Source organism: Haliotis rubra, unplaced genomic scaffold (assembly GCF_003918875.1).
Source record: "Haliotis rubra isolate DU_JTF1 unplaced genomic scaffold, ASM391887v1 Scf15, whole genome shotgun sequence".
In the NCBI taxonomy this organism is placed as follows: Eukaryota; Metazoa; Mollusca; class Gastropoda; order Lepetellida; family Haliotidae; genus Haliotis; species Haliotis rubra.
This window is the reverse complement of record NW_025765447.1, coordinates 357,428-382,929: the sequence shown is the minus strand read 5'-3', so window position 1 is coordinate 382,929 and position 25,502 is coordinate 357,428. Positions and strand designations below refer to the sequence as shown.

The window sequence follows — 25,502 nt, the reverse complement described above, 5'->3', positions numbered from 1 at the left end:
CCTACCAATAACGCTCCAATCAAACCCCGCTCGAACTACGGCCCACTAAAACCAAACCCTGCTCGAATATAGGCCCACTACAACCAAACCCCGCTAGAACTAAGCCCCACTACAACCAAACCCCGCTCGAACTAAGGCCCACTACAACCAAACCCTGCTCGAATATAGGCCCACTACAACCAAACCCCGCTAGAACTAAGGCCCACTCCAACCAAACCCCGTTCCAACTAAGGCCCTCTACAACCAAACCCCGTTCCAACTAATGCCCACGACAACCAAGACCCGTTCCAACTAAGGTTTTACTACAACCAAACCCCGTTCCAACTTAGGTCCGCTACAACCAAACCCCGTTCCAACTAAGGCCCACGACAACCAAACCCCGTTCCAACTAAGGCCCACTACAACCAAGCCCCGTTCCAACTAAGGCCCACTACAACCAAACCCCCTTCCAACTAAGGTCCACAACAACCAAGCCCCGTTCCATCTAAGGCCCACTACAACCAAACCCCGTTCCAACTAAGGTCCGCTACAACCAAACCCCGTTCCAACTAAGGCCCACTACAACCAAGACCCGTTCCAACTGAGGTCCACTACAACCAAGCCCCGTTCCAACTAAGGCCCACTACAACTAAACCTCGTTCCAACTAAGGCACACTACAACCAAACCCCGTTCCAACTAAGGCCCACTACAATAAAAGCCCCGTTCCATCTAAGGCCCACTACAACCAAGCCCCGTTCGAACTAAGGTCCACTACAACCAAGCCCCGTTCCATCTAGGGCCCACTACAACCAAGCCCCGTTCCAACTAAGGTCCGCTACAACCAAGCCGTGTTCGAATTAAGGCCCACTACAACCAAACCCCGTTCCAACTAAGGCCCACTACAATAAAAGCCCCGTTCCATCTAAAGCCCACTACAACCAAGCCCCGTTCGAACTAAGGTCCACTACAACCAAGCCCCGTTCTATCTAGGGCCCACTACAACTAAGCCCCGTTCCAACTAAGGTCCGCTACAACCAAGCCGTGTTCGAACTAAGGCCCACTACAACCAAACCCCGTTCCAACTAAGGTCCACTACAACCAAACCCCGTTCCAAACCCAAACTATCTGTACTCATCCCCGACATCCTCCGGAACTCACCATTAAATCATCAGCCAACATGAACACGCAATTCACTTGAACATACACTTCACAAAAATAGACAGTCGCATAATTAACTACACGTGTTTCGTTTAACAAGAGAGCCATGATATCACTGATTTAAATCCGTCTATTATCATAACAACTTCACCCTCGTAACATTTACATGTATTTTGTCAAACCCGATAACAACACAACGCGTGAATTATTAATTCGTTTTCCTCCTTTAACGCCATGAGTTGTCCAGACTCGTGAAGCCAGACAGATGGTCGATGGCTGTTGACAATCATTGGTGACCACGATACAGGAAGAGCATGAAGTGTTCAACTCTCTGTGTCAACACATTGTATTTGCCACAGAATGAGTGTACACGCAGACAAGAGCGACTCGAGTCCGGTGCTGTCAGACAGGGCGGACCCTGAGGGGGGAAGGGGAGTCGCCGAGACGGCCGTCGTCGAGGGAGTTGCTGATAACGAAGCCTACGTTCCAGACGCCAATGCTAAGGAGCGGACTGAGATGCAGAGGTAAGAGACGTTAGATTCTTAATTCTGAAGACAGGTATAGCTCATAGTATTACATATTTTAATGTAGATCGTCATCGCTATTTGAAGCAAAACAACAATCATGTGTAGCAACGATTTTCAATTTGGCAATGTCGAAGGTAATTTGCATAAATTTGTCAATAAAATGAACACATAAACCCGACGGTTATTTCGTGTGCAGCCTGTGTTCTCTTAGCATTTCATGTCTACAAATGATTTCATGCATTAAGGTTTGAAAGTTAGTGAGTATGGTTTTACGCCGCTTTTAGCAATATTCCTGCAACATCACGGCTTTGACAGTTTATCTATAATTCAGAGAGCGTATTGAACATGTGTCAGTTTGTTTATGTTGTTTATGTTTTTGAAATGTATACAGAATCACAACAACCATTTCCATAATTGTAAAGTATTTCTATAGGCCGCTGTATCAATCCGACTCCATCGCTAAGACGTCTATCACTAATGCTATGTGGCATTGTATCATAAGCCATGCATAATGTTTGTGTTGTGTTCACGGTAAACGTATGCCACACAGGCATGGTTTCATGTTTAGATTCACAGATTGTTATCAATACATAGCAAAGTTAGCGTCCTTTGTTTGAGGAATCGTTTAAAGTGTAACTGTATATCCGTCCTGGATAAACCGTGGATAACATATATTTTTTTTACAGTCAAAATGATTATGGTGGAAGGTTTTATTGTATATTTTCTATAATGGTTATGAATGAAAGTACGTTAATGTCATTTTGAAAAAAAAATAGTACCAGTGGAACGGTTGGCAAACAGCTCATATTGTTAAACAATATCAGCGATCTTTCCCAAACAGGCATCTGTTCAGCTCAACAAACACCTCTTAATATTCCAGCATCATTAAGAACAATGGTTTATGAGATCATAACTTGTTTATCAGCTCACAAATTCACAGCATTTCACCATTTGAACAAAAGGTTGACAAAGGTTGTTTCCTGCTATGCTAGACTGAACATACGTTTTCACATTTTTGACAATGATAGTATATGGAATTATTTAATGTTAGTACTTAAGTGTCAGGAACCCAAACCAGAAGAAACGACAGACAGCTTGTTTTGTTGGTGTTGTTTTGTTTGTTTTTTTTTCCGAGCTTGTTATCACTAGTCTCTGACTGGAGACTGTGCAACAACGGATGGTTCAGCCATGTATATGGAACTGGACAGGTAATGTTTAACATTATTTTAAAGCAAACAGCGGTGTAATGAAAAATAAAACACAAGTCAAAATATTTTTCTTCTAAAAAATGTTTGTTAGAAGACCAACTCGTGTGTCAACACACAGATTGTTTTTCCTCGTCACTTTAAAGCTGTTCTCTGAACTGCGCAACAACGAATGGTTGAGCCATTTGTAATCTGTAACCGACCCACTAATTGGAACTATTGGTGCCTCACTGAGAAATGCACACATGCACACAAGCACCATGTTTAATTTGAACTGATAGCCATCGTCAGCCAATCGGTGCTTGGCCGATGACATCAGAAGTTTGCAATTGATAAGCACACTGCAGACTCGTGATGAAGGCCGACCATCTTCTCGAGAACAATTACATGCGTTCTGTATGGCCATAATGGACATTTAACATTCTGTCTGACCTGGCTGTTTGACATGTGTTTCAAAGACACTTTGAAAAGACTGTTATTTTGACCAGGTTTTGACAAATGATTCCGGATATTCTTGGCTTAGCAATATCATTGTGATGACACATATTCTTTAATGAAGATGAAGACCAAGGTTCACACACAATATAAAGTGGAACCCGTTTAGTCCGGACCCGACCCGTGAAGATCCGGGTTCGAATTGGTCTTTAGCAAACCATGCTCGTCGTAAGAGGCGACTAACGGGATCGGGTGGTCAGACTGGCTGACTTGGTTGACACATGTCATCGTATCCCAGTTGCATAGATCAATGCTCGTGCTGTTGATCACTGGATTGTCTGGTCCAGACACGAGTATTTACCGACCGCCGCGATATATCTGGAATTTTAACGAGAGAAGCGTTAAGCATCAATCAAACAAACAAACAAGCAACCATTACCTTATTACTGTTTGTTCCCAGCTGATCCGTCAGGATCATGGTCCACGTGTTCCGAACTATATTCATGGTACAGCTTTCTGGTCCCAGTAGAGGCGGCGAGGTAGCTTAGTGGTTAAAACGTTCGTTCGTCACACCGATTTCCCACGTTTGATTCCCCACTTGGGTACAATGCGAAAACTCATTCCTGGAATCCCCTACAGTGATAACTGTAATATTGTCACATGTAGCGTAAAACCCATATCACTCGCTCACTCACTCACCTACTCACTCACTCACTCTGGTCCCGACTGACTAGTCAACACAATGGTCTGATATCCAAATTCTGGTTGTCCCAAACTAGGCTAATAGTATAACTGTTTGGTCAAAACCTTTCAGTGCTATAGTCAATATTCACGCTTTACTTGTCGAGAACTAGGGATGACAAGAGATACGGCTTTGTTTATCGACACAGACTGGGTACTGAGATAAACGTAAAATACCGTTTCATAGTCGGGTGAGTTACATTTATCAACAAAGTCGACTTCGTATTATGAAAAATGGAAAATTAATTGTTCCGATTTTGTATCAGGAAATTCTTGAAATTCATGTGTTTTCTTGACAAAGAGAACATGACGTGTTCTGGCTAGGGATGTCCACCGGATGGTTTCTGTCTGCTCTAGAAATAACTGCATGCTTTATTTACAAAATGTTTCTCATTCATTACATTGAAACAAATATGATAGGACTTGTTGCGATGTGATAGCATCGTGTGCTTTTGGAAAGAATTTATACACATCGTTATCCAAAGCACGAAATACCTGAAACATCACGCAGAGCATTATCAGCAGCAGTTGGAGAGGTACTTCAGAACACACTGCTACAAACAGCGTTCCGCCTGGAGTGCGACTGAGAAAGTTGGATTACACGCGGAACTGAACGGTATTCCAGTTATATCAAGGTCAGTCCTCCTGATGGGGATTCTCATCGGGCTTTCCGCTAAGGCCATGTATAAAAATATTCTTGTTTGTCATTGCCTCCCGAACCAAAAATTCGACCCGAGCCTAACATTTTTTATATTTTTTTACACTAGAGAAAATGCAAATTTTTCACACTTCTAAGTTTTGATTTTCTATCGGAGAAAAGTATAAATTTCCACAGAAATTAAGGGGTTTTGGATATACAATAAAATAAAATGTAAAAATAAAATCCGTCTTCGGGCGCAACATACATTGATTTTAGATAAGCATGTGCTATGATCAGACGGGCATCGAGCAATAATTGAGACCATCATTAAGCAAATACCAAGTTTCAGTAAGCTGTTCTTTCGGCTCGATAATTTTAAAAATCAATTGATTTCTTTTTTGATGAGCAAATATGGGATCTACTCAGCTGACAACAGCTCAGGAATGGCAAGTTATTGGTATGCACAATGCTGGCATGTAAATGAAGACTGTACCGAAAAGGTGTTGGTTGTCAGAAAACATGAGCAAATTAATAACGTTAAGGACTGTTCCACCATGAGTGGCAACTCCAAGGGAGGATACATGCCCTCTCAGAATCACAAGACTTCATCCGTTCATGTCAAGTGTCGTGTTACAAACAGAGTGCTTCCACGTCGTTGCTTGTCCAACAGACCGGTCCAAAATCGCCTATAATCGGCCGGGTATCGAGCCCGACGATCTATTAGACGTCCTTTGTTATCTTCAGGGCACGAGGCAACACGACTAGCTTGTCCTCCCTCGACTGCCTGATCTGTCGAGCTATCTTTTCTTATCTCCATAGCAGAATGCAGCGTGCCTGTTTTGGTATCAAACTCGACCTGACTGGAATTTGACGTCATGGTGAAAGGTCCAGTGGTCGGACGAGAGCCGATTTCTTTTGTTTATGACTGACGGCCGAAATACTGCATGTGCAGAACAGACTATCTTGAGGGAAGTACCGTTTAGCGAGTGTTCACTGATGGTAAACTCACATGACTGTAAACTTGACCTGGTGACGATCAGACAGCGGAACATCACTGACATCCTAGACAGGGTTGTTGTACCACATTTTGATGACCATTCTCTGAAAACAAAGCCAGTCTTGCATGGACGACAAAACTAAACCACATCGTGCCATTGGTTATTTCTTACAAGTGGCGAGAGCAACCATACCTTGTACCGCCATGAGCCCACATCTCAATCACATAGAGCATGTCTGGGACATATTGTGTCACAGAGTATGACAGATAGATCCTCCAGTACAAAACCCTGATGTATTGGAACAAGTCCTCTATCAAGAATGGATCGCAATACCCCAACGTCAAATTGAACGTCTGATACAGTCAATGAGGAGAATCGGGGATGTTATTGCAGTTGTCGGAGGTTACACCAGATATTGACATACCACTCGGTTATTGACACTTATGTGATTTTCTGAGGACTGTATGCCAGAATCTTGAAAATAACCGCACTTGTTAAGACCATATACCATAGCTGTCAATGTAACATATATTATATTCGGGATTACACTTTCGTAGTAAAGTACAGTTTGTACTAGTACTTTTTGGGTTGAGTCCCATCCGGGAGTAGAACCCACACCCTCAGAGTCAGGCACAGCAGACAAAGTCAGATCTAGACGCCTTGACCGCTCATCAACGCGGCTTTTTTGTGGAATCCCAAATATAACATATATTACATTGGACCACTTTCTAAAATTGCATTGTGTATTTCATAGCTGTCAACACTACAAAAAGAGCTCATTTGGCCGTTTTCCTCTCAGCATTAACTGCAGTTTTTCGTGCTTTCCATCTGTATATTTTTGTAATTCACCTGTCCCACCACAATGCCATATCTCTGTGCGTGACATATGTCTCCCACACCATCACACTTTCGCCACCAAATTTGTCGAACTGTGGTTAATTTGTTTTCTTCCCCCTCGGCGTTGGAGATGACAACTTGATTCATCACTGAACCAGTCATTATCGTCGATGCATAACAGCGTCACGGGTGTCTCCAGCGCCTAACGCATCGCAATTCCCCGTGCAGTGTTCCGTGCCTTTGATACACTAGACACCTGTGATCATGGGGTCGAATCCATATTCTACCATATTATGTGTCTAGGTGTGCCAGCACCATATCCGTGCGGATGTACGAACCTATACGGTCGCGCGAAGCGCTTAGTAGCGGCTTTGAAAGTACAATTCCGTCAGGGTAATAATGTAACACCAGAGAGCAGCATCGTGTTGGATTCTAGGCGCAAAAATTAGCACTATTATTATGGTACAAGTGACCTGGCTGAATACTGTTTAAAGTGGCATTAAAACCAACGCACTCACTAATACCACAGGCGAGGCACTGGCTGCTTCCTGAGTGTTTCAAGTATCTTTCAGTATCAGTCGTAATGGTCACCTGCCGCTGATAATACTAGTACATCGTTATAGGCGATAACGAGGTGATAACAAAAACATAAAAAATACAGAAAATAGCAGTGCTGTTTCATCGCAAAAAGCCCTGTCGTGTTTGTTTAATGTAATGAAACAGAACCATTTTCTAAATAAAGCATCCTGTCTCTTTCATAGGAAGATACAAACCATACATCGCTAGCCGATCGTGAGCCATAACATGCCATGTTCACTGTGTCAGGAAAACACATGGCGAATTTCAAGGATTTCTTCACTCACAATCAGAAAAATGAACTGTACATTCTTCACTTTTTACCCCTCATAATGCATTGTCTCATTATGAAAGGAACGTTACCATATAACGAGATTGAATTTTTCGATTGCTATTCAAACCGAACTCTGGGATCTATGATGATTAACATCATATCGATGATGATTGCTCTCAAACGGAATTGATTTGTTGGTTTACTCTTGAAGTTCCTGGCACCAGATGATCACTGCCTAAAACTGACATTTCCGCATTGATCCAAGCTTTACCTACCGATAGTGCACCATGCACATGCTGCGCGGTCAGCAGATCTGTTCCAGGGATATGTAAACGTAGCATAGACGACATGGCATTAGGGAGCAGTAAGCAAATATGCCATACAAGTATAAGTCATTCTGAAAACATCTGTGCTTATCGTTCAAACATTGTCAGCGAAAATAATCAATAAACGACAAAATATATTTACTAATACAAATTAATTTTCATCAAAATAATGGCTTGCTTCATGTACTTTAAGCATGTGTTGTTCTCAGGTTTCTATACACGAGGTTACCGTGAACTGAAGTATGCTGAACACGCGATGACACACATGGCGGGTTTGGTAAAACCTGCCCAGCTGTGACAACCACGTGTGTGCATGTACATTCTGCTTCACGACATCAGAGGTATAACTTGGAGATTATTCACGACATCAGAGGTGGTACATGCATATTGCTTCACGGCATCAGAGGTGGTACATGTACATGCTGCTTCACGGCATCAGAGGCGGTGTATGAATACTGCTTGGCGACATCAGTGGTGGTACATGCATACTGCTTAATGACATCAGAGGTGGTACATGCATACTGCTTCACGACATCATAGGTGGTACATGCATACTGCTTCATGACATCAGAGGTGGTACATGCATACTGCTTCACGACATCAGAGGTAGTACATGCATTCTGCTTCATGACATCGGAGGTGGTACGTGAACACTGCTTCATGACATCGGAGGTGGTACATGCATACTGCTTCATGACATCACAGGCGGTACATGCATACTGCTTCTTGACATCGGAGGTGGTACATGCATACTGCTTCACGATATCCTAGGTGGTACATGCATACTGCTTCACGACATCCTAGGTGGTACATGCATACTGCTTCACGACAACATAGGTGGTACATGCATACTGTTTCATGACATCAGAGGTGGTACATGCATACTGCTTCACGACATCAGAGGTAGTACATGCATTCTGCTTCAGGACATCTGAGCCGGTACATGCATACTGCTTCATGACATCAGAGGCAGTGCATGCACAATGCTTCACGACATCATTGGTGGTACATGCGTATAGCTTCACGACATCCTAGGTGGTACATGCATACTGCTTCACGACATCAGAGGCAGTACATGCATTCTGCTTCAGGACATCTGAGCCGGTACATGCATACTGCTTCATGACATCAGAGGCAGTGCATGCACAATGCTTCACGACATCATTGGTGGTACATGCGTACAGCTTCACGACATCCTAGGTGGTACATGCATACTGCTTCACGACATCAGAGGCAGTGCATGCACAATGCTTCACAACATCAGAGGTGGTACATGCACACTGCTTCATGTCATCAGAGGTGGTACATGCATACTGCTTCATGACATCAGAGGTGGTACATGCATACTACTTCATGACATCAGAGGTGGTACATGCATACTGCTTCACGACATCAGAGGTGGTACATGTACATGCTGCTTCACGACATCAGAGGCGGTACATGCATACTGCTTCACGACATCAGAGGCGGTGTATGAATACTGCTTGGCGACATCTGAGCCGGTACATGCATACTGCTTCAGGACATCTGAGGTGGTACATGCATACTGCTTCACGACATCTGAGCCGGTACATGCATACTGCTTCAGGACATCAGAGGTGGTACATGGATACTGCTTCACTACATCAGAGGTGTCTGTGTGTATGTCTATTGGAATGCCATTCTACCCATTCGGAAACCAGTTTACGACTGACTATATCCTGGAAGAATTTGCAATATTTTAGTTTGTTGGATGCATTTGGTTCGAGATTAAAATTTAACGGGACAGCAACCAATCCCCCGCCCTGTCCTGCTACTATCACCTCCCACCCACCGTTTACATGATCACTAAACTAATTACATGACAGCTAAAATGAACAAGAAAATTCAGCTGGCAAATAAAGAAAGAAAATAGCAAGGAGAAGAGTATTTCCATGAACAAGTTGCCGTGTTATGACTACTTCACGCCATATGTGAGGAGACTGCATGTGCTGTAGTGGTTTCATCGAGACTGTTTTACATTTGTGATGAGGTGAGGTGAAATTGGGTTTTACGTCGTGCTTGAGAATATTTCGCTCATATGACGACGTGCATGTGTGTGTATGTGTATGTGCGGCTGCTTGTACTGGCCCAGACTTATGCTAGTTTTATAGTGCCAGCCCACTGAGATACCATGCCGCAGTGAAGAATGAATACCCCACTCAGACACATTATACTGACTCCGAGCCGACCAGTCCTTGTTGTACCCATTAACGCCGAGCGCCAGGCAGGGACCAACAAGTACCGCATTTAAACGTCTTTTGGTATGACGCGGTCGGGGATCGAACCCGCGACCTTCCGCTCTCCGGGCGGACGCTCTAATCACTACACCACGGAGGCGGTTACATTTGTGATGAAAATTCAATGTGAATTACAAGTTATCTAAAACACTTCAACTAGATTACACATTATTGCGGAGATCGTGTAACAAGTTAACACTGCCTTCGGTGAACATACATGCCCGGTACTGGTGAATGATATGTTGAAAGAAATCGTTGCATCAGTGATGACATATGGACATTATGTGAAGACATCTTAAGTCATCTTCTTGGTAATGCACGTACACAGTGCTGGTGATGTTAACTATCTACAACATTCACAGTACCAAGTGACATACGTTAAAACTGCTGTGGCATCTGTGATGAAGCTTTTCTCCCCTGTTAACGTTGTGTTACAAATGGACTCGTCGTGTCGACCAAGTACAGACGAGGCTTAATATTTCTTACGGGCAGTGTTAGTTGCCGCTTTGAGTGAGTGAGTGAGTGGGTGTATGTTAAGGCCAACGTTTATTAATAGTCAGAGCTGGGAACATCGGAAACTGGCTTCACAAGTTGCATAAATGTTGGAAATTGAACCCAGTCCTCAAGTGTTACGAGCGAATGCTGTAATCACAAGGCGACCTTGACGACTCCGCCTAATGTGGTATTTCCTGCCAGGTATATCATGTTGAGTCAGCTTATAGTGGGAAGAAAGACGCAAATGACATTTTCCACTGTTAAGAAACCTATAAACACGTTTATGGTACTGGCAAACCAAACCAACTTTAACAATAAATCAAATAACACAGAACAACCTTCAAGTGTCAATTATTGTATACTGGAATTGACGATTAACTGCAAATTAATTCGCTTTGCTTCAAACTAATGAAATGACTAAACACAAATATTCTAAATAGTGACTGACTGAATACTGACTGAGTATGGTTTTACGCCGTTTTTAGCAATATTCCAGCAATATCACGGCGGGGGACACCAGAAATAGGCTTCACAAATTGTACCCATGTGGGGAATCGAACCCGGGCCTTCGGCGTGACGAGCGAACGCTTTACCCACTAGGCTACCCCACCGCCCCATTCTAAATAGTGTCGTACGGCTGTGAAGGAAAGGTTGTTTGATCAGGGTTGCATTATATATGGTCCTTGTAGTGCAATACGTTTTATAGTAGACAAGCGTAGGTATTATTACATTTCACACACTGAACAAAATTGTGTCCGATGAAGTTCCCTTTACTATATGTCCTTGTGTTTGTTCAAATGAACACTTGACCTGGTTTGCATGTGTTTGTGACGATTAAAATTGCTGGTGAAGGATCTGCTCATCATTTCGCTAACACATCTATGTAACAGTTGGACTCTTATAACGGAAATATATTTGTCGCTTTTACTTCATATTGTCTACCATGAGATTCATCATGCCTGTAGGTTTAACCGATTATGAATGTTATATAATTACCCATCACAACGAACATTGGTTAGTTTTCCACATATTATATTACTGTATAACCTTGGTCGTTACCACGGGTTTTGATATTCAGATTACTCGTTGTATTGTGTTACCAGCATGAAGACAGTGACGTACAACATGTGTACAACATTACTCGTTGTATTGTGTTACCAGCATGAAGACAGTGACGTACAACATGTGTACAACATTATTAGTTATGTTGTATTATCAGCATGAAGTCAGTGACGTACAACATGTGTACAACATTATTAGTTATGTTGTGTAACCAGCATGAAGTCAGTGACGCACAACATGTGTACAACATTATTAGTTGTGTTGTGTTACCAGCATGAAGTCAGTGACGTACAACATGTGTACAACATTATTTATTAGTTGTGTTACCAGCATGAAGTCAGGAACGTACAACATGTGTACAACATTATTAGTTGTTTCCAGCATGAAGTCAGTGACGTACAACATGTGTACAACATTATTTATTAGTTGTGTTACCAGCATGAAGTCAGTGACGTACAACATGTGCACAACATTATTAGTGTGTTACCAGCATGAAGTCAGTGACGTACAACTTGTGTACAACATTATTAGTTGCGTTACCAACATGAAGTCAGTGACGTACAACATGTGTACAACATTATTAGTTGTGTTACCAGCATGAAGTCAGTGACGTACAACTTGTGTACAACATTATTAGTTGTGTTACCAGCATGAAGTCAGTGACGTACAACACGTGTACACCATTATTAGTTGTGTTACCAACATGAAGTCAGTGACGTACAACATGTGTACAACATTATTTATTAGTTGTGTTACCAGCATGAAGTCAGTGACGTACAACTTGTGTACAACATTATTAGTTGTGTAACCAGCATGAAGTCAGTGACGTACAACATGTGTACAACATTATTAGTTGTGTTACCAACATGAAGTCAGTGACGTACAACTTGTGTACAACATTATTTATTAGTTGCGTTACCAACATGAAGTCAGTGACGTACAACACGTGTACAACATTATTAGTTGTGTTGTGTTATCAGCATGAAGTCAGTGACGTACAACACGTGTACAACATTATTAGTTGTGTTACCAACATGAAGTCAGTGACGCACAACATGTGTACAACATTAATAGTTGTTTCCAGCATGAAGTCAGTGACGTACAACACGTGTACAACATTATTAGTTGTGTTGTATTATCAGCATGAAGTCAGTGACGTACAACAAGCCAGAGGGCAACGTGGAGGACACGACCAGCATCAGAGACCTGGCCATCAAGTATGCTGCCAAGTCAACCGTGCACGGACTACCTTCAACAGTGGCCAATTCCATATACACTGGTCAAAGGTGAGCCCAAGTACTGATGGAGGAACTATACTACTGTGACTAATGTAACTTCTTCTGCTACTACTCCTGCTTCTACTACTACCACTTCTACTCCTAATTCTATTAGTCTGTACGTTTTTTATATCTATACATTTTTATATCTATGCATTAAAGATTTCCTGGATGATAACTAGCACTTTCTATAGTCTAGGACGATATGTCATTGACGAAAACATCGAAGAAGGATGGAATAATGTCTGTCTACATTCTGTACACTCTGCAATCGTAATTACACCTACGGGATGAATTCCTTTGAATATTTCTAAGTGACCATTTAAAGGACACGTAACTGCATATTTTCGAGAAAATTAACTCTGTATATATACAAAAAAGTGTGTGTTACAATCCCAGGAATAAAATTCGCCACTTTTACTAGACCAGTTGTAGCACACGTACAAAAACAAATATGCTTCTCTGCTAACTTAATCACTATGTATATTCATGCCAATAATTGTTGTCACCCCCTTCAATTTTTTAATTGGAGAAGGGGTGTGGGGTGTGGGGGGTTGGGGTGGGGAAAGAGGGTGACAACCATTATTGGCATGGTATTGTTTTAATACACCACCGATACATTTTGCCACATGATTAATATAGCCTTTAAAATATAATATTATTCTTTCAGATGTTTTTGGTTTCTCATGGTGTTCTCAATGGCGGCGTCTCTGAGTGTAGTGATAGGCATGCAGTTAAAGAGCTACTATGAGTGGCCAACTGTCATCAATATACAGGAAACCCCCATGAGTGCCTTTGACATTCCGGAAGTGACGATATGTGGCCAGGAACCAATGGCATTCACCTTTTACAGTGACGTGTGGAAGGATAAAGTTCAAGATTTCAGAATGATGAACCTTGCTGTCCACACAGAGACACTGGTGCTGTCGAATGCCCCTGGCTGTAATGATACTGACCAATCTGGCCAGTGTTTGCTGGACAAGGCTAACAGCACAGAACGAACTCGACTTCTTACGTCATCTCTGGACAGAGGCGGCTGGAACTTCCCTGATTCTGAGTTTTACAAGAAGGTGGTGACAGACATGGGCGTCTGCAACACGTTCAAGACGTCGGAGCTTCTGAAGGTTCTTGAGGCAAAGAATGTCAGTTTGGATTCAGCTGAAGTGCCGTTGGATATCGTGTTAGCTGTGAAACCTAGTTTCACCTGGTCGTTCCCGGGACACAGAGTGGGTTTACAGGTAACATGGCATCTACCAATCTGTAGCTGTATCATTGAGGTGACCTCTGACACAACTGTATCATCTCCTGGTACATTATATTCTGCCAACAAACATTTTCTTCAATTCTAAATTTCATTCTGATATATTTTACTTGATGTCACAGAAGCAATTGTACCAGAAAGACGTATTTTGTGTAACACGCACGGAAATCAGCTGGGTTCCAGTTGTGTTGTAGTGGCAGGTTTTCGGCAAATTATTACTTTTCTTTCACTTTATGCTGATTGGTCAGTTTGTTCCATTTTTCTATTATTTTCATTGAAACGAACTCCACAGCAACTTGAGAATGTTTGTGAATGTTTGTGTTTTTCAAGGTCACTCTTCATACGAAGGATGAAACACCGTTTCCAAGAAAGAAAAAAGTTTTCGTACCCGTCAACACCAGCTGTCGCATCAAGTACAAAAAAACCATTGTAGGTTTCAATACTTTTTAACTGGCATTACTCATATACGTGTTGTAACTTACATCAAAGACAATGTTACATTATTGCTAATGGGGTGGTGGTGAGGTAACCTAGTGGTTAAAGTATTTGCTGGTAACGCTGAAGACCTGGGTTCGATTCCCAACTTGGGTTCAATGTTATCTGCCTTGCCGAGATGTAGCTGGAATATTGCTAAAAGCGGCCCTAAATCCATACTCATTCACTCTCTATTTCTGGTTATAAGACTCTTCTTAAACTACCGATCAAAAGAAAGTTTTCACCCATGTATGATGACATCCTCTTCCCACAGAGGTTACTTGTCATATCTTCCTACGAACCTCTGTTCTAATACGGCCCTTTCATGGTGCGAGTGTTCAGGATTCGTGATTGGTTGCAATCAGATTTAGTTGTGCAATCAGCGACGTTGTTTCAAATGTGATCATTCGCAAGGCCTCGATAATTTCTGTATGCTTTGGGAAAACTAGAACTTCTTCCCTTGCGCGATGCGCAAACGTTTCTTCTAGACACAACTCAGTCATGTAATGGCGGATCAATGGCGTCTCCATCGCCCTCGCTGACAACGGACAAGCTAGCCATTAAATGTCTTGTGTGTCACATCAACATAAGTCCCCGACAGAGAAGGGATATTTGTGGCCCCATATTTGCTTGTATTAGTCAAGTTGGATCTAAGTCGATGTAAGACGTGTTCTGATTGGATAGAAAGAAGGGAGATAATTTGTGTTGAGATTTATTGCCGCTAGGGGACTTTATGAGAACCGGGAAATATGACCGTATTAGAACAGAGGTTCGTGGGAAGATATGGCAAGTAACCTCTGGAAGAGGATGGTATGATGGTGGCTGAATGTAGAATAAACAAGCAATTGGTATTTCATGATGATGTATTTGATAATGACTTCACAGGCGATCTTACATAAATATTTTCAATGGTTAGTAGGTGACATGCGCATGACGTCACAATTGACGTGTGTCAGATTTTTCACACTCTACAAGGAGACTGAAATACAAATTTCCAAATGTATACTTTCTCTTTTGTCCGCGGTTTAACATGTAATCTAAAAGTGTTTCACTATCAGTTTGAACTAAAACTTGGTTCATAATGTTACAATCAATAATGATACTTTTAGTGAACACTTTAACCACTAGGCTACCCCACCGCCCCTCATAAGAATAGAATATACAGCAAACTTGCTATTTACGATCACTCATAATAATTATGCTTGCTCTTAAAGAAACTTAAATAGTATCCGCTTCCCAGTCAGAATGGATAACCAAATACGAACCGAATGTATATTACAGAGTTTCTGTTCAGGAAAGGTTGAATAATGTTATATTGATCTGTCAGAGAAGGGCCCTGACAACACCATACAAGTCGTTCACGGGAGAGCAGTGCATAGACACGGAAGTTCCCAGCTTCGTGAACCCTCTGACTAGATACAGCACATACACCGAAGAATCGTGTCTTGCCGAGTGTTTTGTCAACTTTACCATCGCCCATTGTGGATGTCGGTATTATCTTCATCCAGGTAACTATAATTATTCAGGTAAATTTGATCATTTTGCACCCCCACTGTTACATGAATCCTGGTATTGTCTTATCTCAAGGTTACAGCTTTCTTCCGTGAGGGTGTTCAAGCCGTCGGTGCCTCAGAAATATTTTTTATGACAGAGGGCGTTTCCTCATCTGAGGCGTCAATGATAGAATCGTTGTCCAATATAGATCCCTATTTTGACACATACCATAAGTGCCCGAATTTATTGTTTGATTTAGAAAATTTACTTTTTTACATATCTTTAGCACCAGGGTGACATTGGTGAGGCAGGATACGCTTACCTTTTCGCGAACATATGCGTCCAAATCCACAAAGCGTTCCTGGCGTTACCAACAATAGGCTTACGGATATCGTAGTGCTACGACGCTTTGTGGATTGGGTCCCTTGTATCATACCCATGTGATAGTGAGTCCTAGACATAAGCTCATTATAAAGAGTGAGTGAGTGAGTTGGGTTTTACGCCGCTTTTAGCAATATTCCAGCATTATCACGGCTGGGGACACCAGAAATGAGCTTCACACATTGTACCCATGTGGGGGGAATCGAACCCGGGCATTCGGTGTGACGAGCGGATACTTTAACCACTAGGCTACCCCACCGCCCCTCTCATTATACAGACGCAATTGTAAACTCGACTCGCACGAGATTTACGAATGTGGAATGGATTTTACCCGTATTATTCCTGATCTTATGGCTTCATGTCTTCTCGGGCGGTGGGGTAGACCCGTGGTTAAAGCGTTCGCTCGTCACGCCGAAGACCGGGTTCGATTCCCCACATGGGCACAATGTGTGAAGCTCATTTCTGATGTCCCCCGCCGTGATATTGCTGGAATATTTCTAAAAGCGGCCTAAAACCATACTCACTCACTCATGTCTTCTCGAGATGTGACATCAGTCGATGTGTCAACAATTCAACAAATTCTTGGGTCTTTGATTACGTGTCTATAAAAAAAGACATTGTATTCTCATTGACATGTGTAAACCATTCATAGACTTAAGAACACATTTGCTCTAACCCCAGAACAGTGCAATAAAGTGCAGTTTTGCATTGAATTATTACAGTTAAATCACGGGGAAGCTTGCGAACTGTATTTCCGTTTTCTATGATGTCAAATTTGATACTTTCCGACGATAAACCTCAGGCTCCAAACAAATGAAAAATCCGATGTTGTCAGTGACTTAACCCCCATGGTTCCAGAGGGACATATATATTTCCTTCCTCTTCAACCCTCACTTTGAAGTCCAATAAAATTCTAGATATATCACACAAACAAATACATATCACAGTTTTGAATTCTGTGCAAGGGCGTAGCTACCATAATGAAAACACGCCCAGGCTTACACATGATGTTTGCTGTGAAAGTTGGGTAAAGCCCTCAATACTATCTAAATATAAAGATTTGCAACCTATCGGGCTTACACGGAAGAAATGGCTTGCTACGCGCCTGCTGTGGGAAATTTCCTGATACTATCCACTATTATCTTAGAAAAAAGGAAAGTGCTGTAAAAGACCTTTCAAAATAGACTCCATCGTCAATGTCGCCATTTTTGACACATTACAACATCGCGATTCATAGCGTTATTTGGTGTGTTATGATGTTTATTTTGCGTATCGTTCAGATATTTTTTCATGAAACTAATTTCAGTATCTACATTTATCCTTGTTAAATATCATGTCATACGTGGATATAGGGTATACGTTAATTATTCTTTGAAAGTTTTTGATTATTTGAATAATATTTACATAAGAAATTGACATATTTAGTGTAGTACACCACATTTTAAACCTTTACACAAGTGTTTAGAAAATTAAACGTAGCCATGACTGCAACATGTACTTAAGTTCCTATGATGTACAATATTCAATACATTAGACTCATATTGCAGTTTCATAAAAAACAGGGTAATGAACAGTGATTCAACCTTATAAGTAAAACTGATAATATCAATGAAAATAATTTCTACATTTTATGAAACGTAATATATGCACACATATTTAAATATTATTTTTCATTTACGCTAAATTGATGCCGAACAAGTGTTGAGAAATCTATCTTGTTGTTCACAATAACATACACAGTCAAACCAGTATCTTGTCTAGTATCTAGTCTACATTGTCGATATATTCAGGACATTATTTAAATCGTAATGGTAAAATCAGTCATTTTATGTTTTGTCTAAAGAGTGTTAAATTCTGATACAGAAGCCCTTTTATACAATTAATGGAAATTAGGTGAGCTATATACTAATCAGCATACTAATGTCGTCTTTTTCAGACCTCGCAAAATGCATAAAACAAGCAATGACGTTAACTAAACTGTTGCAATCTTTTCAGTAATTTCATTACATTTGAAGACATGGCTTGTACTCCGTTTATAATGATGCAAAAATAGTCAAACTACATCTACACAAACAGGGGGGATAAGGGAATCTAAGAACTAATTTACATATCGGATAGGGCCATCCAAATCGTTGTTATGTGCGTTCTCATGTAGTACGTTGTCATCTTTTCTTATAAATTGTGAAAGTACCATTTTCACATTTGTTTTCTATATGCAGTTATTCCCATGAAATTGTTTAAGGCGTGTTATGGGTAATAATACTATATACTTCCAATCAGTATTGTAAAGACACTATGGGTATTAATGAGTGGAACCAGTCCCAAGGACCAAAGTGTGAGCCAGTTCTGTATACGCTAATACAATATTTCTGTGGAGAACCATGCTGGCATCCGTGTATGTACCCTAATACACCTCATCTCATGGATCGTCATGATATGGCTGAAATATTGCCGATGTGACGTTAACTATTCACTCACTCACTCACTCATCTCATGGATCTAAGATCAGCGATTAAGTAGCACGTAGAGACTGACGATTTTCTGGATTTGCTTTGAAAAATATTAATAATGTTAATTATTTTAATTATTAATTATTAAAATGTGCGGAAAAGCTAATTTGTGTTTAAGGTTGCTTGTCCAAGAAATTTGTTTCATGAGGAATACGTATTGTGCTGATTTTTGCCTTGAAATTTAATATAATATCCCACATATTTTAGCTTCACAGCCCTCCTATACCCTGCCTCTCGTGTCAATGTTACATTTCCATCGGGCAAAAAGCAGCACTATGTGGCTTAAGTCCGTGTTCACGTGTCATTTTTACACAACAGGTGATGAGAAGATGTGTTCATCGAAGGTCACGCCCAGGTGTATGGAAGAATCAAGTGGTGAGTAGAAGCAGTAAATGTCAAACACACTGACAACATGCTCTTGAACAACCGCACCCTGGTGAGTGAGTGAGTGAGTGAGTGAGTGAGTGAGTGAGTGAGTGAGTGAGTGAGTGAGTGGGTGGGTGAGTGGGTGGGTGAGTGAGTGAGTGAGTGAGTGAACATGAAAATAACATACATGAAACTTCTATTTTTTTCAGGATTGTTTGGTCAGCACAACAAGAGGTGTAACTGTACCGCGCCGTGTGTGGAGACCGAGTTTGATTCCTATCTCTCCAGCAGTGAGATAGTCAAGTCAGTATAACTAGAGATACGATATTAGTTAAGGAGATAAGCATTTGTGTATTTTCATATTTGTCACATTAGTGGGTGTAACTGAGCACACGCTTCCGGGAGACTTCATTTGGTCCCAACCTGTCAGATGTGTATTTCGATTCCTTTGACAAGTGCTGAAGACACGAAACAGAATTATATCTGTGAATACACAAGGCCATTTAGAAAGTGGTCAGATGTAACAAATTGTATGGCTGGAATTACACTTTCTCAGTAAAGTATACATCCGAGATTCGAACCCACACTCTCAGAGCACATAAAGTTTGGAAGCCGCGCTGGCTGAGTAGGTTAGATGGCTGGCTGACATTGTGTGCTGGCGATTAGGTTCCTGACTCTGAGAGTGTGGGTTCGAATCGCGGATGGGACTCAACCTAACAAAAGTACTAGAATCTGTACTTTACTGAGAATGTGTAATCACAGATATTACATTTGTTACAGAATTGTATCGCTGTAACACAATAATAGTCTACCCCGCCCTCACATTGAGCATGTATTTCTATTAAAATTTTCATGTTTCCTACAAACCCTGAACACCCTGTTAGAATTGGTCTTCAGCAAACCATGCTTGTCGTAAGAGGCGACTAACGGGATCGGGTGGTCAGGCTCGCTGACTTGGTTGACACATGTCATCGGTTCCCAGTTGCGAAAATCGATGCTCAAGCTGATGATCACTGGATTGTCCGGTCCATACTCGATTATTTACAGAGCAACCGCCATATTGCTAGAAGACTGCTCGTCACGCCGAAAACCCGGTTTGATTCCCCATATGGTTACACTGTGAGAACCCCATTTTTGGTGTCCCCCGCCATGACATTGCTGGAATATTGCTAAAAGTGGCATGAAACCATACTCACTCACTCACTCTCGGGAGTCATGGCTTGGTCAAATATGCAACTACTCGCCAGATCTTTAACGATGAGCATTGGTCCAAGTGGCTTGTGAATGAAAATAACCAAGTACTAAATGAATAACTTGTTATAAACTCTATTTTCCAGGCCAGAGTATCACATGATCCACCTGGAGTTGATGAGTGCAGCTGCAGTAAAAACTGAAATCCTCCAAGTACCGGTATACTCCCTGGAGACAATACTGGGTTTGTACATATGTCTATATCAGTTTGTCCAACTATGGATGATTCCCCACATGGGTACAATGTGTGAAGCCCATTTCTGGTGTCCCCCGCCGTGATATTGCTGGAATATTGCTAAAAGCGGTGTAAAACCATACTCACTCACTCACTCCAACTATGGATGAAAAAGTGAAAAATGTATTAATAGCGTATTCGTAAGGAAGAAAGTTTTTATTGATGTGAAATTCTTTATTAAGAGGAACAGTTGAGGAGAAGTTGACATCCATAAAAACTGTCTTCCTTATGTGTGTCACTTCTAAATGCCATCAAAGACCTAGAATGTTCATGATGAATAAGTATCACTTTATGCAGAGAGTCGGTAGCGTTTTGATGGCATATCCTAGTGTGACGCTGTGGACAATATGGAGTCAATTATGTTTGGCCCTTTCATTTTGTGGGGGACCGCCTCCGTGGTGTAGTGGTTAGAGCGTCCGCCAGGAGAGCGGAAGGTCGCTGGTTCGATCCCGAACGCGTCATACCAAAAGACGTTAAAATATGGTACTTCTTGGTCCCTGTCTGGCGCTCGGCATTGATGGGTTCAACAAGGACTGGTCGGCTCGGAGTCAGTATAAAGTGTTTGAGTGGGGTATTCATGCTTCACTGCAGCATGGTATCTCAGTGGGCTAGCACTATAAAAGTAGCTTCAGTCTGGGCTAGTACAAGCAGCCGCACATACACATACACACGCATGCACGTCGTCATATGAGCGAAATATTCTCAAGCACGACGTTAAACCCAATTTCACCTCACCTCACCTCATTTTGTGGGCGTTGTACAACGGACGACTAACTGGACTAAACAGGACTGATGGGCATTGGAGCAGTCATAAAATCCCTCTTGTCCAGCTTGTGCCAGGACGCTATGTACAGCACTCACAACCATTACAGTGGGTTTTAGAGTTTAGTTTTACGCCGCTTTTAGCAATATTCCAGTAATATCACGACGAGGGACACCAGAAATTGGCTTCACACAAAGTACCTATGTGGGGAATCGAACCCGGGTCTTCGGCGTGACTTGCGAAAGCTTTAACCTCTAGGCTACCCACTGCCCCACACTACCATTGAATAGCAGCCTATTGAATATGATCAAGTCTGGACTAGATGAACCGGTGATTGACATCATGAACAACTGTCCACGCTGACTCAGCATTTACGCCCCTTCGTATGTCGTTATCGGTCCCGCTTTCTATTAAGCATCATTATCTGAACCTGAACAAGATGGCAATAGAAGTTATGTCGAAAATGTGTTTTCCACATATCTGTGCCAAATTAAATTAACACTATTAGAAATGCGATAGATTTGTGCTCTATTGAATAACATATGAGAAAGCTTGCGGCATTTTTCGTTTTCGGCCTGCCATAGTACACGACATTTACATACACCTATAAAGGTATACATCTACTGAATATACTGTCATAATAAGAACGTGATTTACATGAATTAGATTTTGCAATCCTGTTTGTGTTCATAGCATGGGGGGCGGTGGGGTAGCCTAGTGGTTAAAGCGTTGGCTCGTCACGCCGAAGACCCGGGTTCGATTCCCCACATGGGCACAATGTGTTAAGCCCATTTCTGGTGTCCCCCGCCGTGATATTGCTGGAATATTGCTAAAAGCGGCGTAAAACTCAACTCAGTCAGTCAGTCATAGCATGGGTGGTGTAGTGGTTAGAGCGTCCGCCCAGAGAGCGGAGGGTCGCGGGTTCGATCCCCGACCGCATCATACCAAAAGACGATAAAATATGGTACTTGTTGGTCCCTGCTTGGCGCTCGGCATTAATGAGTACAACAAGAACTGGTCGGCTCGGAGTCAGTATAATGTGAGTGGGGTATTCGTGCTTCACTGCGGCATGGTATCTCAGTGGGCTAGCACTATAAAACCAGCTACAGTCTGGGCTAGTACAAGCAGCCGCACATACACATACACACGCATGCACGTCGTCATATGAGCGAAATATTCTCAAGCACGACGTTAAACCCCATTTCACCTCACCTCATAGCATGGCTGCAAGGTGACTTCCTTATCAAAACTTAAAGCTTAACTTAAGTAGGAAATCAGTAAATGAACACACCCCATCTTTCAAATATGAACCGAATAGAAATGTATACAAGAAACTGTTCAATATGGAAACATTTTGAAGATCAAGTCTGCCATGTTTGTCAACAAGGGGCGGAAACTCAAAATATTTCGCAGTCAGTGTCTACCGCCACGATCTTGCTTCGACAACGCTCGATATTTTATGAGCGCTTTAGCCATTTGCTGCCCGTGGCAGATGGTGCACATAGGCACTCAACAGTATCTACTCACAACATGAATTTATTACACGCGGTACAAACATTATCATAAAGTCATTTCCACAATGCCACAAATGGTGTAATATATGACAGTTTTGAACGTAAAGCAATAGTGATCTGCTCAAAAGGTGCCATAAGATTTTGGAAACTGGCTGAAATTAATTCATTGCTCATCTCTCTTGTGATCCAAAAATTAATGAGTGAATTAAATTCTATAGGCACTTTGGCAATATTTCAGCCATATCGTGACTTAAAAGGGTCATATTTAAATAATTTGTAAGGTTATATCTTAACATCTGTCTGCGAAGGACAGTAAAAGAACTACAATATCACATTTAGAGATTTAAAACTAGTGAGTGACTCAAAAAGTATATATATACTATTTAGGACGTTGCAATATAATAACAGGCTATAGATCACCAGCAACTGAAATCCCAAAATTAATTTCACAGAAGAGTTTATCTTTTGTGTGTTGTATACATCAAAGGTATATTCGTGGTCGTGTTACAGGCTGCCATAACTTGACATTACATTTACACTACAAATGTATTTAACATAAAGAAATGTTTACTATTCCACAGCGTGCTCGAGGATGTAGCAGATATGGGCACTTGTAAACGGATTTGTTACTGTGGCGTTTGTTTCTTTATTTGCAAAAGTGACGTTGTGTCATCAGCTGATCCATTATTCCCACAGGTGATTTTCATATGTTTATTTCAAACTGTTTAAGTAGATATGGTATTTTTGTTGGTATGATGTTGTTTAATGCTACACTCAGGAATATTCCAGCTATATAGCGACGGCCTGTAAATAACTGAGTAATGACCAGTCAATCCAGTGATCAACAGCATGAGCAATTGGGATACGATGACATGTGTCAACTAAGTCAGCGAGCCTGACCACACGCTCACGTTAGTCGTCTTTTACGAAATGCATGGGTTTATGTTGACTAACTCTAACCCGGACGTTCAGGGGTTTATCGTACAAATTTCAATATTACAGTATGATCTGTATTAACGAGCGAGAGGAAGAGACAATAGTTAATCGAAAAGTAGACGCTGGAGAACAACCAGTCTCGGTTATTTATCGATTCCACTGAGCCTAATAGACAAACAGAGGGGAACATATACCATGTTTGATATACGCGCACGCAACATAATAGACGTTATTACCGCGGAATAACCTAAGCTGCATGTGAGGCGCTAGAAGGTGAATAGTCATACGACTTCCCGCCGAGTACCAATTTTCTGCAGGGTGGACCTATCAGTAAGGAACCTCCGGCACCAGCCATGTATTTTCAAAGTCTGCTCTTCTTTCAGGTTCTATCGGTGGAATGATTGGGTTGTTTATGGGCTTCAGTCTCGTGTCCCTCATGGAGTTTGTGGAACTCATCGTGATCGCAGTCACTCAGTGCTGTGCCTGCCTCAAACACAAACGTCGTCCTTGACCTTTCCACAGCTGTCCCCACCACGACGAAGAGTCTTATTTTTTAAGTTGAGGGTATGAAACCAAATAATAACCAAAACATGTTCAGCCAGAAAGGCGACATGCTGTACAAAATAGAGGGATAGAAGTTTCATTGGGAGAGAAAATGCGTACAGGTTGAAGTTTGAAGACGGATTCATGAACAAATAAACGAAAATATACACAATTATGCGCAAGAGAATATTATACGTTAATGTGACCTTAATAAAAAACATTCAAACTTAGAATATGTGTACAATGCATACATTACTTTATTGTGGTCAACAGTTTCGGGAAATATATGTTACTGATTTATGACAGTTAAATAAAATGTATTTATCAATCAGATTGTGTGCTTTTAGAGTTTTACGTACATGTTCGCCTGCTCATAAACATTGGTTGACCTCAGAGCCATCGTGGGACGATGGGGTAGCCTAGTGATTGAAGCGTTTGCTCTTCACGCCGTAGACCCGGGTTCGATTCCTCACATGGGCACAATGTGTGAAGCCCGTTTCTGGTCTACCCAGAAGATTGGCGTAAAACCATACCCACTCACTCAAGAATTATCTTAATATCCAATCATTGCATTAATGCTCATTCACCCTCAGCCCGTTGCAGATTGGGATTCTAATGTCTGGCTGATGAAAATCAGTCACTGACACCCAGACATTTGAGCAAATGTATTTCCAAAAAAGACAGTTAAATGCAACACGCAAGCTACCGTTTTCATACATTTCATAACACATGAAATATCTATACGTTTTCGCGATCCACGGTTTGTGTTTGACCATCTGTTTCGGGCGAAATATACTCCAAGGCAAAGGTTATTTTGACACACAAACAACAAACAGGTTGAGTGTTAAACGTGTACTGCCACAAATATCCGCCTTTTGCATTGATGTAAGCCTGGCATCTTCGATTCACTGAGGCACTAAACGTCGATGAAACGCCAGGTGAAGATCATTACTTATCCGAGGAAGGCTTGGCGGGGTTTCTGCGG

General features: G+C 41.7%; 1 protein-coding gene across 1 annotated transcript; it reads left to right on the top strand.

The window, feature by feature from the left end:
- The first annotated feature begins 1,465 nt into the window (after positions 1–1,465).
- LOC124270093 (acid-sensing ion channel 1-like) lies at positions 1,466–24,848 on the top strand. Its single transcript, XM_046705112.1, has 9 exons — positions 1,466–1,662; positions 12,655–12,798; positions 13,460–14,027; positions 14,381–14,479; positions 15,852–16,032; positions 19,228–19,284; positions 19,485–19,578; positions 20,613–20,710; positions 24,358–24,848. The coding sequence occupies exons 1-9, from the start codon at positions 1,499–1,501 to the stop codon at positions 24,483–24,485; spliced, it is 1,533 nt and encodes a 510-aa protein (XP_046561068.1). The 5' UTR covers positions 1,466–1,498; the 3' UTR covers positions 24,486–24,848.
- The last annotated feature ends 654 nt before the right edge of the window (positions 24,849–25,502 follow it).